At 43.5% G+C, this 15,562-nt stretch overlaps 1 protein-coding gene across 1 annotated transcript in view; it reads left to right on the top strand.

The window, feature by feature from the left end:
- Window positions 1–14,243, top strand: part of ephb3a (eph receptor B3a) — a 49,486-nt gene extending 35,243 nt beyond the window's left edge. The window contains exons 12-15 of the mRNA XM_038963454.1: window positions 2,732–2,947; window positions 3,980–4,129; window positions 5,555–5,748; window positions 12,328–14,243. Coding sequence (XP_038819382.1) covers window positions 2,732–2,947; window positions 3,980–4,129; window positions 5,555–5,748; window positions 12,328–12,442 — 675 coding nt within the window. The 3' untranslated portion in view covers window positions 12,443–14,243. The remainder of the gene's footprint in view (window positions 1–2,731; window positions 2,948–3,979; window positions 4,130–5,554; window positions 5,749–12,327) is intronic.
- The last annotated feature ends 1,319 nt before the right edge of the window (window positions 14,244–15,562 follow it).

Raw genomic sequence — 15,562 nt, 5'->3', positions numbered from 1 at the left:
TGGCGCTGATGTTTAGGCCGAGGTATGTAGAGTTGTCGGTGTCTAGATGGAATTTGTATTTGTGGTCCTGGCAACCTTTTTTGGAACGCCATTATTTTTGTCTGACTGAGATTTACTGTCAGGGCCCAGGTCTGACAGAATGTGTGCAGAAGATCTAGGTGCTGCTGTAGGCCCTCCTTGGTTGGGGACAGAAGCACCAGATCATCAGCAAACAGTAGACATTTGACTTCAGATTCTAGTAGGGTGAGGCCGGGTGCTGCAGACTGTTCTAGTGCCCTCGCCAATTCGTTGATATATACACTACCGTTCAAGAGTTTGGGGTCACTTAGAAATTTCATTTTTTAAAGAAAAGCACATTTTTTGTCCATTAAAATAACATCAAATTGATCAGAAATACAATGTAGACATTGTTAATGTTGTAAATTACTATTGTAGCTGGAAACGGCAGATTTGTTATGGAATATCTACATAGGCGTACAGAGGCCCATTATCAGCAACCATCACTCCTGTGTTCAAATGGCACGTTGTGTTAGCTAATCCAAGTTTATCATTTTAAAAGGCTAATTGATCATTAGAAAACCCTTTTGTAGTTATATTAGCGCAGCTGAAATCTGGTGTCCTGAATTAAGAAGCAATAAAACTGGCCTTCTTTAGACTAGTTGAGTATCTGGAGCATCAGCATTTGTGGGTTCGATTACAAGCTCAAAATGGCCAGAAACAAAGAACTTTCTTCTGAAACTCGTCAGTCTATTCTTGTTCTGAGAAATGAAGACTATTCCATGTGAGAAATTGCCAAGAAACTGAAGATCTGGTACAACGCTATGTACTACTCCCTTCACAGAGCATCGCAAACTGGCTCTAACCAGAATAGAAAGAGGAGTGGGAGGCCCCGGTGCACAACTGAGCAAGAGGACAAGTACATTGTGTCTAGTTTGAGTGTCTAGTTTGAGAAACAGACACCTCACAAGTCCTCAACTGGCAGCTTCATTAAATAGTACCCGCAAAACACCAGTCTCAACTTCAACAGTGAAGAGGCGACTCTGGGATGCTGGCCTTCTAGGCAGAGGTCCTCTGTCCAGTGTCTGTGTTCTTTTGCCAATCTTAATCTTTTATTTTTATTGGCCAGTCTGAGAAATGGTTTTTCTTTGCAACTCTGCCTAGAAGGCCATGGACATTTCTAAGTGACCCCAAACTTTTGAACAGTGGTGTATGTTGAAGAGGGTGGGGCTCAAGCTTCATCCCTGTCTCACCCCACAGCCCTGTCGAAACAAATGTGTGTGTTCTTTTGCCAATTTTAACCACACACTTTTTGTTTGTGTGCATGGATTTTAGAATGTCTTCTTTTTTTCCCCCCAACACCGCTTTCCATCAATTTGTATAGCATACCCTCATTCCAAATTGAGCATGAGAAGACTTTTCCTTTGTTTTGGTTTGTTTGTCAATTAGGGTGTGCGGGGTGAATACGTGGTCTGCCATACGGTAATTTGGTAAAAAAGCCAATTTGACATTTGCTCAGTACATTGTTTTCACTGAGGATATGTACGAGTCTGATGTTAATGATATAATGCAGAAGATTTCCCCAAGGTTGATGTTGACGCATATCCCACTCCACGGTAGTTATTGGGGTGATCAGTCCTTGGTTCCAAATATTGGGGAAGATGCCAGAGCTGAGGATGATGTTAAATAATTGAAGTATAGCCAATTGGAATTTGTGGTCTGTATATTTTATCATTTAATTTAGGATACCATCAACACCACAAGCCTTTTGAGGTGAGAGGGTTTGTATTTTGTCCTGTTGTTCATTCAATGTAATTGGAGACTCCAGTTGGTTCTGGGAGTTTTTAATTGTTGATTCTAAGATTTGTATTTGGTCATGTATATATCTCCATTTTGGATAAATAACTCTTGTTGTTGTTGTTTGTTTAGTGTGTTCCAATTTTCCCAGAAGCGGTTAGATTCGATGGATTCTTCAAATACATTGAGAGGATTTCTGACGTGCTGTTCCTTCTTTTTCCGTAATGTTTTTCTGTATTGTTTTAGTGATTCTCCATAGTGAAGGTGTAGGCTCAGGTTTTCTGGGTCTCTATGTTTTTGGTTGGATAGGTTTCTCAATTTCTTTCTTAGGTTTTTGCATTCTTCATCAAACCATTTGTCATTGTTGTTCATTTTCTTAGGTTGTCTGCTTGCAATTTTATTGCTGTGATCTGATAGGGGTGTCAGTGGGCTGACTGTAAACACTCTGAGAGACTCTGGGTTGAGGTCAGTGATAAAGTAGTCTACAGTACTACTGCCAAGAGATGAGCTAAAAATGTATCTACCGTAGGAGTCCCCTCGAAGCCTGCCATTGACTAGGTGCTGTACATACCCAGCGTGCGACAGAGCTGCAGGAGTTGTGACCCATTTCTGTTGGTTATGTTGTCGTAGTTGTGCCTAGGGGGGCATATATGGGGGAGGGAATGCTGTCACCTCTAGGTAGGTGTTTGTCCCCCTGTGTGCTGAGGCGGTGTCCTTTCTCTCTCTCTCTCTCTCTCTCTCTCTCTCTCTCTCTCTCTCTCTCCCTCCCCTATATATATTTCCTCTCCCATCTCCCACATTTCTGTCTCTCTCTCTCCTCTCTTCTCTCTTTCCCTCCCTCTCTTCCTCTCCCATCCCCCTCTATCTACCCACTCCCTCTTTCTGCATTAACCCTCAATCTATCTACCCTCCCCATTACCCCTCGCCTCCCTCACAGCTGAATGACGGGCGCTTCACGGTGACCCAGCTGGTGGGCATACTGCGTGGCATCGCGGCGGGCATGAAGTACCTCTCGGACATGAACTACGTTCACCGGGACCTGGCTGCCCGCAACATCCTGGTTAATACCAATCTGGTGTGTAAGGTGTCCGACTTCGGCCTGTCCCGTTTCCTAGACGACTCATCAGCCGATCCCACTTACACTAGCTCTCTGGTGAGTGACCTGGATGGAGAGTGGGGTTGTGGGTATGGGTGACCTGGATGGAGAGGGTGGTTGTGGGTATGAGTGACCTGGATGGAGAGGGGGGTTGTGGGTATGAGTGACCTGGATGGAGAGGGTGGGCTGGGTATGAGTGACCTGGATGGAGAGGGTGGTTGTGGGTATGAGTGAACTGGATGGAGAGGGTGGTCTGGGTATGAGTGACCTGGATGGAGAGGGTGGTTGTGAGTATGAGTGACCTGGATGGAGAGGGTGGTTGTTGGTATGAGTGACCTGGATGGAGAGGGGGGTTGTGGGTATGAGTGAACTGGATGGAGAGGGTGGTCTGGGTATGAGTGACCTGGATGGAGAGGGTGGTCTGGGTATGAGTGACCTGGATGGAGAGGGGGGTTGTGGGTATGAGTGACCTGGATGGAGAGGGTGGTTGTGGGTATGAGTGACCTGGATGGAGAGGGGGGTTGTGGGTATGAGTGACCTGGATGGAGAGGGTGGTTGTGGGTATGAGTGACCTGGATTGAGAGGGGGGTTGTAGGTATGGATCTTGTTAGCTTGGTCTGTGTTTAATCGGTCTTTCTATTTTTGTCTGTGTGTGTTTATCTGTGAGATTGCTTGTTTGTTTGCTTTCTTTGTTTGTTTGCAATTTTGTGTGTGTGTGAGTGTGCTCACTCATTTGTGTCTTTGTGTCTCTCTGCATTCTGTGATCATGTTTGTGAGACTTTGGTTACCTGTGTTTGTGTCTCTGCGTTTGTGTGTGTCTCTGCGTGTGTGTGTGTGTGTATTTCTTGCGTATGTGTGTTTCTGCGTGTGTTTGTGTGTCTCAGCTTGTAAGTGTGTGTGTGTGTCTCTGTGTGTATCTCTGCATGTGTGTGTATTTCTGCGTGTGTGTGTCTCTGCGTATGTGTGTGTGTCTCTGCCTGCGTGTGTCTGTATGTGTCTACCTTCCTCTCCCTGTGTGAGTGTTTATAATGGATCCATTGCCCAGCATGCTCCACTGTATCAACCCCGCCTCCCCCTGTGTCTCTACAGGGAGGGAAGATTCCCATCCGCTGGACCGCCCCTGAGGCCATTGCCTTCAGGAAATTCACCTCGGCCAGTGACGTCTGGAGCTACGGCATCGTCATGTGGGAGGTGGTGTCCTACGGAGAGAGGCCCTACTGGGACATGGGCAACCAGGATGTGAGTTAGTTAGTTCCTAGCTCCCGTTGCGTCCGATAGGCTCATACTACCAGAAGAAGTGTTTCAATATCTACTGTAGCAGACTAGAACACACTAGCAGGCGACCTGGATGTCAGTTAGTTAGTTCCTAGCTCCCGTTGCGTCTGACAGATCAACACAGAGTGTGGAATATGGTTCCAATACCCATACTACTTATTTATTTATTCAGGGTATTTATTTGATAGGGACAGTGTACATTAATCATTGAATTAAACATTTCAGTTTCAACATCAATGTAAAAGTCCCCGTTTAGCAACAAAGCAAATTTCCATCCGTGTTCCCTGAATGAATTACTTAGAATGAAATAATTTATTGGGTATGAATTTAAAGTAGTATGCTAGTATGGATGTAGGAATGGAGCCACTGTTTTATTTCAGATTCATAGTCTTGAAGGGATAGTTTACACTGAGATACATTGCAGCTGCACTTTTAGTTTGAGCTTGACAGTTATGCTTGAGAGTTTTTATCTTCACTGTGCAGGTGGTTAGTGCAGCTGTGTTGACGTTTTTTACTTTGTCTCCTGCTACCCACGTCTCCACCTGTATCTTCAATCCACAGATATTTACCACGGCAGAGTAGTTAACTACCACACACACACACTCATACGCACGAGCTCACACACACCATCGCGCACACACACCCACTCTCTATCCCCAAAACACATCTTACCATCTCACTGGGCTTCTACCTTATTAATGAATAGAGCGCAATTATGCTCATCCAAACGTGGCATCCAACATGTTGTATCACTACAGTAGCCAGTTTCAAAATAATCATTACATTTGTGAGCAGCGAAAAATAGGAATATGAATAGTATAGATGTTGTATGATCCCAAAGGCAAATTTGCATTGCAGCAAGAAGTAACCAAAATACATACCGACAGCATATGGATATAAATAGCTTTGTAGAGAATACAAACACGTCATGACAAATAAATGAGGAAACGGGGAGTGCAAGTTGTGCAGTGCAGTAGAGAGATTCTTCATCTTTTACAAAGGCCCATTTGCTTTGTAGCAAGTAGTCAAATACATGTGAAGTTTATAGAAAGTAGAACAGAAAATAACATGTTGTTACAACAGTAATCAACTGTAATCAACAGTAATCAACTGTAATCAACTGTAATCAACAGTAATCACATGTAATCAAAAGTAATCAACTGAATTAACTGACTCTTACTTTCTTTTTTGTTCTTCCTCGTGAATTAGAATTTCAAAACACTTTTTAAATTGACAGGAATTGAGAATGGAATTGATCCCTAAACCTATTCTATCATATCATATGGTATTGTATCTTGTGGTATCATAACGTATCATATTGTATGGTACCACATTGTATACTATCACATTGTATCGCATAGTATCATATCGTATTAACCCTTTCCTTAGGTGATGACTGCGGTGGAACAGGACTACCGTCTGCCCCCACCTATGGACTGCCCCATGGTGCTGCACCAGCTCATGTTGGAGTGCTGGGTGAAGGAGAGGAACCTGAGGCCCAAATTCTGCCAGATCGTCAGCACCCTGGACAAGCTGCTCCGCAACGCCGCCACACTCAAAGTGGTCACCAGCACATACTCAGGGTGAGTGGAAGAGACTGGAGAGGAATTATTTCTTTATTTCTTTATCATGTATTTATTTCTTTATTATTATATATTTTTTAAATAATTATTATTAAACTCAGCAAAAAAAGAAACATCCCTTTTTCAGGACCCTGTCTTTCAAAGATAATTTGTAAAAATCCAAATAACTTCACAGATCTTCATTGAAAAGGGTTTAAACACGGTCTCCCATGCTTATTCAATGAACCATAAACAATTAATGAACATGGACCTGTGGAACGGTCGTTAAGACACTAACAGCTTACAGACGGTAGGCAATGAAGGTCACAGTTATGAAAACTTAGGACACTAAAGAGGCCTTTCTACTGACTCTGAAAAACACCAAAAGAAAGATGCCATGGGGCCCTGCTCATCTGCGTGAACATGCCTTAGGCATGTTGCAAGGAGGCATGAGGCCTGCAGATGTGGCCAGGGCAATAAATTGCAATGTCCATACTGTGAGACGCCTAAGACAGAGCTACAGGGAGACAGGACAGACAGCTGATCGTCCTCGCAGTGGCAGACCACGTGTAACAACACCTGCACAGGATCGGTACATTCGAACATCACACCTGTGGTACAGGTACAAGATGGCAACAACAACTGCCCGAGTTACACCAGGAACGCACAGTCCCTCCACCAGTGCTCAGACTGTCCGCAATAGATGGAAAGAGGCTGGACTGAGGGCTTGTAGGCCTGTTGTAAGGCAGGTCCTCACCAGACATCACCGGCAACAATGTTGCCTATGGGCACAAACCCACTGTTGCTGGACCAGACATGACTGGGTCGCGGTTTTGTCTCACCAGGGGTGATGGTCGGATTCGCCTTTATCATCGAAGAAATGAGCGTTACACTGAGGCCTGTACTCTGGAGCGGGATCAATTTGGAGGTGGAGTGTCCATCATGGTCTGGGGCGGTGTGTCACATTATCATCGGACTGAGCTTGTTGTCAATGCAGGCAAACTCAACGCTGTGCGTTACAGGGAAGACATCCTCCTCCCTCATGTGGTACCCTTCCCTCAGGCTCATCCTGACCTGACCCTCCATCATGACAATGCCACCAGCCATACTGCTTGTTCTGTGCGTGTTTTCCTGCAAGACAGGAATGTCAGTATTCTGCCATGGCCAGCGATGTGCCCGGTTCTCAATCCCATTGAGCACGTCTGGGACCTGTTGGATCGGAGGGTGAGGGCTAGGGCCATTCCCCCCAGAAATGTCTGGGAACTTGCAGGTGCCTTGGTGGAAGAGTGGGGTAACATCTCACAGCAAGAACTGGCAAATCTGGTGCAGTCCATGAGGAGAAGATACACTGCAGTACTTAATGCAGCTGGTGGCCACACCAGATACTGACTGTTACTTTTGATTTTGACCCCCCCTTTGTTCAGGGACAAATTATTCCATTTCTGTTAGTCATGTGTTTGTGGAACTTGTTCAGTTTATGGCTCAGTTGTTGAATCTTGTTATGTTCATACAAATATTTACACATGTTAAGTTTGATGAAAATAAACGCAGTTGATAATGAGAGGACTTTTATTTTTTTGCTGAGTTTATATAAATTTTGCTATTCATATTTTTTATATATATTTATATATATATGTATTTTTATATGCACAACAAGACCGGTGTAAAGAAAAAAACAACAGTTTCTAAATAAGCATACGTGCGTCTGCAGCCGAGAAACCTACAGATTTGCACAAAAACCTCTCCCATGATAATGAACAGAAATTCAAAGTATACTGTCAATAGTAATAATTATCGAAACACCAACCTACATATTTAGTGGTTTTTACAGACATGGTCATATTTTGTTGTTGTTGTTGGTTTGATTTGTTGTTTTGGCGTGCGATCAACTATATCAACAGCAGCGTGTTGGGCCTAAACTGATGTATAGGGCATGAAGCTCTGGTTCAGCTCTTTGTACCCCACCAAACAAAACCACAAAATTATCATATTCCACTTATCAGTTTCTCGCTTGAGCCTCAATGTCTTCCAGTTTCACTGTTGCAGCATTACCCCAAGAGTGATTCCTATTGCCAGGAGCGGGCCTCTGTGAAGCTAATTGCGTGTGGAAATGTAATGTCTGACCTATGTTTAATTCCCCGTGCTCTTGGCTGCCTCCTGAATGTAGGTAATAGGACAGAGAAAGAGATGGCGCAGACAGAGCCAGTGCTGCTGATATAGAAACAGACTAACGGACAGCTGAGATGATGGGGGATGTAGAAACAGAATAACAGAGAGCTGAGGTGATGGGGGATGTAGAAACAGACTAACAGAGAGCTGAGGTGATGGGGGATGTAGAAACAGACTAATGGAGAGCTGAGGTGATGGGGATGTAGAAACAGACTAACAGAGAGCTGAGATGATGGGGGATGTAGAAACAGACTAACAGAGAGCTGAGGTGATGGGGGATGTAGAAACAGACTAACAGAGAGCTGAGGTGATGGGGGATGTAGAAACAGACTAACAGAGAGCTGAGGTGATGGGGGATGTAGAAACAGACAACAGAGAGCTGAGGTGATGGGGGATGTAGAAACAGACAAACAGAGAGCTGAGGTGATGGGGGATGTAGAAACAGACAAACAGAGAGCTGAGATGATGGGGGATGTAGAAACAGACAAACAGAGAGCTGAGGTGATGGGGGATGTAGAAACAGACTAATGGAGAGCTGAGGTGATGGGGGATGTAGAAACAGACTAATGGAGAGCTGAGATGATGGGGGATGTAGAAACAGACTAACAGAGAGCTGAGGTGATGGGGGATGTAGAAACAGACTAATGGAGAGCTGAGGTGATGGGGGATGTAGAAACAGACTAATGGAGAGCTGAGGTGATGGGGGATGTAGAAACAGACTAATGGAGAGCTGAGATGATGGGGGATGTAGAAACAGACTAACAGAGAGCTGAGGTGATGGGGGATGTAGAAACAGACTAATGGAGAGCTGAGGTGATGGGGGATGTAGAAACAGACTAACAGAGAGCTGAGGTGATGGGGGATGTAGAAACAGACTAACAGAGAGCTGAGGTGATGGGGGATGTAGAAACAGACTAATGGAGACCTGAGGTGATGGGGATGTAGAAACAGACTAATGGAGAGCTGAGGTGATGGGGATGTAGAAACAGACTAATGGAGACCTGAGGTGATGGGGATGTAGAAACAGACTAATGGAGAGCTGAGGTGATGGGGATGTAGAAACAGACTAACAGAGAGCTGAGGTGATGGGGGATGTAGAAACAGACAACAGAGAGCTGAGGTGATGGGGGATGTAGAAACAGACAACAGAGAGCTGAGGTGATGGGGGATGTAGAAACAGACTAACAGAGAGCTGAGGTGATGGGGGATGTAGAAACAGACAAACAGAGAGCTGAGGTGATGGGGGATGTAGAAACAGACAACAGAGAGCTGAGGTGATGGGGGATGTAGAAACAGACAACAGAGAGCTGAGGTGATGGGGGATGTAGAAACAGACAACAGAGAGCTGAGGTGATGGGGGATGTAAAAACAGACTAATGGAGAGCTGAGGTGATGGGGGATGTAGAAACAGACTAACAGAGAGCTGAGGTGATGGGGGATGTAGAAACAGACAACAGAGAGCTGAGGTGATGGGGGATGTAGAAACAGACAAACAGAGAGCTGAGGTGATGGGGGATGTAGAAACAGACAAACAGAGAGCTGAGGTGATGGGGGATGTAGAAACAGACTAACAGAGAGCTGAGATGATGGGGGATGTAGAAACAGACAACAGAGAGCTGAGGTGATGGGGGATGTAGAAACAGACTAACAGAGAGATGAGGTGATGGGGGATGTAGAAACAGACAAACAGAGAGCTGAGGTGATGGGGGATGTAGAAACAGACTAACAGAGATATGAGGTGATGGGGGATGTAGAAACAGACAAACAGAGAGCTGAGGTGATGGGGGATGTAGAAACAGACTAACAGAGAGATGAGGTGATGGGGGATGTAGAAACAGACAAACAGAGAGCTGAGGTGATGGGGGATGTAGAAACAGACTAACAGAGAGATGAGGTGATGGGGGATGTAGAAACAGACAAACAGAGAGCTGAGGTGATGGGGGATGTAGAAACAGACTAATGGAGACCTGAGATGATGGGGGATGTAGAAACAGACAAACAGAGAGCTGAGGTGATGGGGGATGTAGAAACAGACAACAGAGAGCTGAGGTGATGGGGGATGGAGAAACAGACTAACAGAGAGATGAGGTGATGGGGGATGTAGAAACAGACAAACAGAGAGCTGAGGTGATGGGGGATGTAGAAACAGACTAACAGAGAGATGAGGTGATGGGGGATGTAGAAACAGACAAACAGAGAGCTGAGGTGATGGGGGATGTAGAAACAGACAAACAGAGAGCTGAGGTGATGGGGGATGTAGAAACAGACAAACAGAGAGCTGAGGTGATGGGGGATGTAGAAACAGACTAATGGAGAGCTGAGGTGATGGGGGATGTAGAAACAGACAAACAGAGAGCTGAGGTGATGGGGGATGTAGAAACAGACAAACAGAGAGCTGAGGTGATGGGGGATGTAGAAACAGACTAATGGAGAGCTGAGGTGATGGGGGATGTAGAAACAGACTAATGGAGAGCTGAGATGATGGGGGATGTAGAAACAGACTAACAGAGAGCTGAGATGAATGGGGGATGTAGAAACAGACAAACAGAGAGCTGAGGTGATGGAGTGTGGGTAATAAGACAGATTGAGGAGAAGCTAAAAGAGGAATGTATTTAATTAGGTTGCTAAGGGAGGCCAAGCCCATTGCTGTGATGGGCCAAATGGGGAAGTTTGTGTGTATGTAGGTGTGTGTCTTGCGTGTGTTATGCTACGTGTCATTGTATGCCGATGACATGCCGATGATTAATTTATGGCCTCATCTGTGAGTGAGTGAGTGAGTGAGTGAGTGAGTGAGTGAGTGAGTGAGTGAGTGAGTGAGTGAGTGAGTGAGTGAGTGAGTGAGTGAGTGAGTGAGTGAGTGAGTGAGTGAGTGAGTGAGTGAGTGAGTGAGTGAGTGAGTGAGTGAGTGAGTGAGTGAGTGAGTGAGTGAGTGAGTGAGTGAGTGGAGAGAGAGAGTGACTTAGTATCTTTAGAATGGAGATGACGGAGGTACTAGTTTACAACCCCAACATGATTAGTTTATTCTGCTCTGAGGTTAAATTGGATTTTGTAAGTGGTGGAACTGGCTTCTAAGTTGTCTTTTCCATGATCGGTATCAACACATATTTGATGGATTCTCACTGTCTGCTGTGCTGTGTGCTGTCTCCCATCCTCAATGTTGTTGACAGCGTAATACTATACCACCTAACACAGCAGCGTTCTTCAGTCCTGTTCCTGGTTAACTTCTCTGCGCTACGGATCCCTTTTACGGGATCATTTTCCTAAACAACCACTAGAATTGCAGGGCGCCAAATGCAAAAATATTACTAAAAATATTTATAATCATTTAATCACAAGTGAAATATACCAAAACACAGCTTAGCTTGTTGTTAATCCACCTATCGTGTCAGATTTTGAAAATATACTTTACAGCGAAAGAAATCCAAGCTTTTTTGAGTGTAGCAATCAATGCTAGAACAGTTAGCCTTATATTAGCTTGGTTAGCTTGGTCACGGAAGTCAGAAAAGCAATAAAATTAATCGCTTACCGTACGAGACTCCCAGTTTACACAACAAATGTTCTTTTTGTTCGATAAATATTAATTTTATCACAAAAAAACACCATTTGGGTTGCGCGTTATGTTCAGAAAACCAAAGCCTTGTTCCGTTCGACAAATTCCAAAAAGTATCCGTAATGGTCGTAGAAACATGTCAAATGTTTTTTATAATCAATCCTCAGGTTGTTTTCAACAAACATAATCGATAATATTTCAACCGGACCATAACCTATTCATTAAGAGACAAAAGGAAAATGGACAGCTCCTCTCGCTCGCGCAGGAACTATTCGGAGGACACCTGACTAGTTTTGAAAAATCTCGTTCATTTTTCTAAATAAAAGCCTGAAACTATGTCTAAAGCCTGGTCACAGCCTGAGGAAGCCATTGGAAAAGGAATATGGTTGATACCCCTTTAAATGGAAGAAAGACGGTCCAGGAAACACAGATTTAAAATATCACTTCCGGGTTATATTTTCTCAGGTTTTCGTCTGCAGAATACGTTTTGTTATACTCACAGACAATATTTGACAGTTTTGGAAACTTTGGAGTGTTTTCTATCCTAATCTGTAAATTTATATGCATATTCTACGATCTGGGCCAGAGAAAATGTCTGTTTACCTTGGGAACGTTATTTTAAGAAAAGAAAAAAATTATGACCCCTAGCGCTAAGAGGTTAAATAAAGTTTCAAATAGATAAGTGTAGCACTAACACACCTAATTGAACAAACCAAGGGCTTGGTGATTGGTTGATAAGTTTAACATTTTGTGCTAGCACTGAGCTGGAACAAAACCCCTATGGCTCTCTGCTCCAGAACCAGGAATCTAATAACACTGGTGTAACAGTTTGTACTCTTGAAAAAAACCACACGTGACTGACCTATTGCCTCTGTTGACAGGGATCTGATGCGGATCGGGGGGACGTTGCCTGGCCACCACATGAAGAGCCTGGACAGCAGTCAGAATGACATCGTTCGACAACATATGAGCGCAACTCTCCCCATAAGGGTCTGAGGTTTGGATCTGGACCAACAGAACAACAAACCAACAAATCAGCAGAGGAAACTGGACCCACTAGAAACTACCTAGGAGCACTACTTGCAGAACCCAATGAATGAATGAATGGATGACCCATTCCTAGACAAAACAAAAGTGGTCTGCTGTACCTAGACAAAACTAACATGGAAAAGGACATATTGACTTTGGACAGCTTCAGTGGAGCTTTGTTGAGAATAGACTCTTGAGCAGCTTGTGGAGAACTTGTTTGTTGGTGTGTGCTCGTACTCAGTATTGACATTTGTGATTTCGAGAACCGTCCATTGACAGAAAGCCAAACTCCCCCTCAGGTTATGTTTGCATGTCTGCATGTGTTTTCTGCTGCCTGGGAAGTGTCCTTTTGCCAAAGTGATTCCCATGTCTTCCCTGCCTTTATCATTGACTTTGACCACGGATGGGAACGGATATGGATACTATGTACTGGAAAGATACAGGCGCAATGATGACACAAAAGGGTTTGTTCAAATGATGAGTCTTTAAGGATGGATTCTATGGATTCTGAAGGAACGCGGACACCTGAAAAGATTGTATCCTAATGCCCTTGGTCAGAGAACTTGATTGTGGACTTCTATAAGAATTGCTGTTTTTTTATTATCTTGTTTTGTCCACTTTCTTTAATTGTGGTCTTTCATGTCAGTGGAAGGTTTTGGTCTCATGCTACTGTATGTGTCTTTGCGTGTCCCATTCACCATCCCTGTATAAAGAGGCTGACTGAGTAGGACGTATTTGACTGTAACACAGTACAGGACACACCATCATGTGCATGCCAAATTGGAACTGTTGTGGATGAATGTCATGTGAACAAGAGACAATGGTTTCGCATAACTACTACTCTATTTTCTTACTCTTATTTTATTCAACTATGTCTTGTTTTGGATGCTAAGTTATTACTTATAGTTGAAAATAGTATTGCGTTTTCTACAGTAATTGAGGGATATCTTTTTCTTTTTTTTATTCTTTCACACATTAACGTAATACACTAGACAGTGAATTTAATGATTAAACAAGAATCAAATATTTTGCGTCAGCTGTGGCTCGTAGGAAAGGGTTAATGATGAACCCTAGCTACTATTAGTCACCATTGCTTGCCCACATTGTCAGCCTGTCAGTACAGTTGTCAATTCCATTATACTGGACACGCTACTGATATCTTAGCCTGGGGCTCCAGTCCGTTTGTGCTTTAACCAAATCGTCTCTGTGTTTTTCCATTGTCATGCCGAACATGTTTGGTCTGACACCGATAGTCAGGGAAGTTGGCTAAAGCACATAGAATATGGTACCAGGCTAACTGATATGTTGATGTGTCGGATGTTTTCTTAAGTAAAATGTGTCAAGGATCCCTTGCAAATGAAATATGTTGCCATTAAGATGATAACTATGTGACCTCAATATCAACCTGACCCACAAAAAGTTTGAATTATTCAGTGAATTACTCTTGACATGTTTGTTTTTTTAAAGTACGCCAGCTGTCAGCATCTGCCGTGTTATATGATCTCCCCATCCCTACTAAATCCGCTCAGAGTTCATCTTCATTTGACCCCTCTGACCTCCGTGTGAACCCTGGTTTGTATGTTTGTTTGTTGTTGGCAACATCAAAAGAAAAATGACAGTTAAGGGGCCATGTACCAGGATAAAAAAATCTATGTGAAATAAGAAAAACAAGGAAATGTATGTCCGTCAGGGCAGACTTCTTTCTGTAAGACTAAGGTGTATGGAATTGTAAAAAAAAAAAAAAAAAAAAAGAAAGAAAGAAACTAGAACAAAATACGCATTTCTCTCTTAGTATTTTTTTGATAATCATATGCAAATCAATTATTAAAGTGATCTATGGTATTCTCTTTTATTTCTCTGCGGGTCCAGCACAAAGTAATTCCAGGTCTTCTCTTCTTCTAGTCATAGGACGAACATAGGGAATAGCAAGTATGTTTTTCTTTTAGAATATCATATTAGTTATGAAACTCATTCACTTTTAAGCTTAATCAAAGACCAGTCCACACAGCTCATTAATTAGTGAGAAAGCAGGACTATAGATTCGTCCTCCGTCATGGGAGAGGCTTCAAGGAAGCGAGATACCCTGACATCAATCCAACATTGGTAGTGGATCTATGTGCATTTTTTTGGCAACCTGTACACGACCTGTACACAACTTGTACACAACCTGTACACAACCTGTACACGACCGCATCATGTCACATCGGTCTTGTCTTGCCAATATTAATGAGCGGTGCCGTCACCTGGCAACACCCTAGCCGTGGACACTTTACTGATGTTCTGTTTTTATTGACTGTTAAAACACCGACCCTTGTGGATGGCCTGGAAGGCTAATGCAGATCTTTTTTTATTTTTTTGGGGACCCGATGCTGAGCAAGCAGGCGTATGATAATCTCCCTGAGGAGAGATCGGTGGTGACATGTCCATTCTCCCCCGTATTTGTCCTTGAGAAGATAGACGTACTGCCACCAACACCATATAGTGTCCCAGTTGAAGAAGAACATGGGGATAGGTCATTGAGATGTATGGTTAGATCTGGCATGATTTCCTTCTTGTGTATAATAGAGTATATCTGGGCTATAATGGGTCTTGTTATAGATATTCTTCTTGTACTGTAGTCCTCAGTACCGGTTGTTTAGGAACATACAGCACTAGACGTAGATGGGAGAAAACCTATTAATATAGATACTGAAGCTGCCATCTTGGCCAGGTCTCCCTTGGAGAAGAATCTATTTATGTCAATGGGTCAAATAAAGGTTGGGTTAAAGAATGAAGAATAGTATTGTAGGTTTTTGCTGTGTAGAGCTTTGAGTATACAGCACTTCAGTGCATTAGGTCTTGCAGACGAGGGCCTTGACTAACTAATGCCTTCAGCCAGAGTGTATGCTCGATATTGACTGAGTGTAGCGCCGTTGACACGTGGTGTCAGGAGTGGGGTTTCACATTCTATTTTTCTACAATGAAATCAATGTTGATCCAACACAATATCTCTCAGGACCACCAAGGACCACCACGGACTAGAAGCTAGAAATCTTCAATCTTCCATCACTTAATCTCAATAAAACTGTTTCGGAAACTCTTTTTTTA

Source organism: Salvelinus namaycush, chromosome 25 (assembly GCF_016432855.1).
Source record: "Salvelinus namaycush isolate Seneca chromosome 25, SaNama_1.0, whole genome shotgun sequence".
NCBI lineage: Eukaryota > Metazoa > Chordata > Actinopteri > Salmoniformes > Salmonidae > Salvelinus > Salvelinus namaycush.
This window is presented reverse-complemented; position numbering and strand designations above follow the sequence as displayed.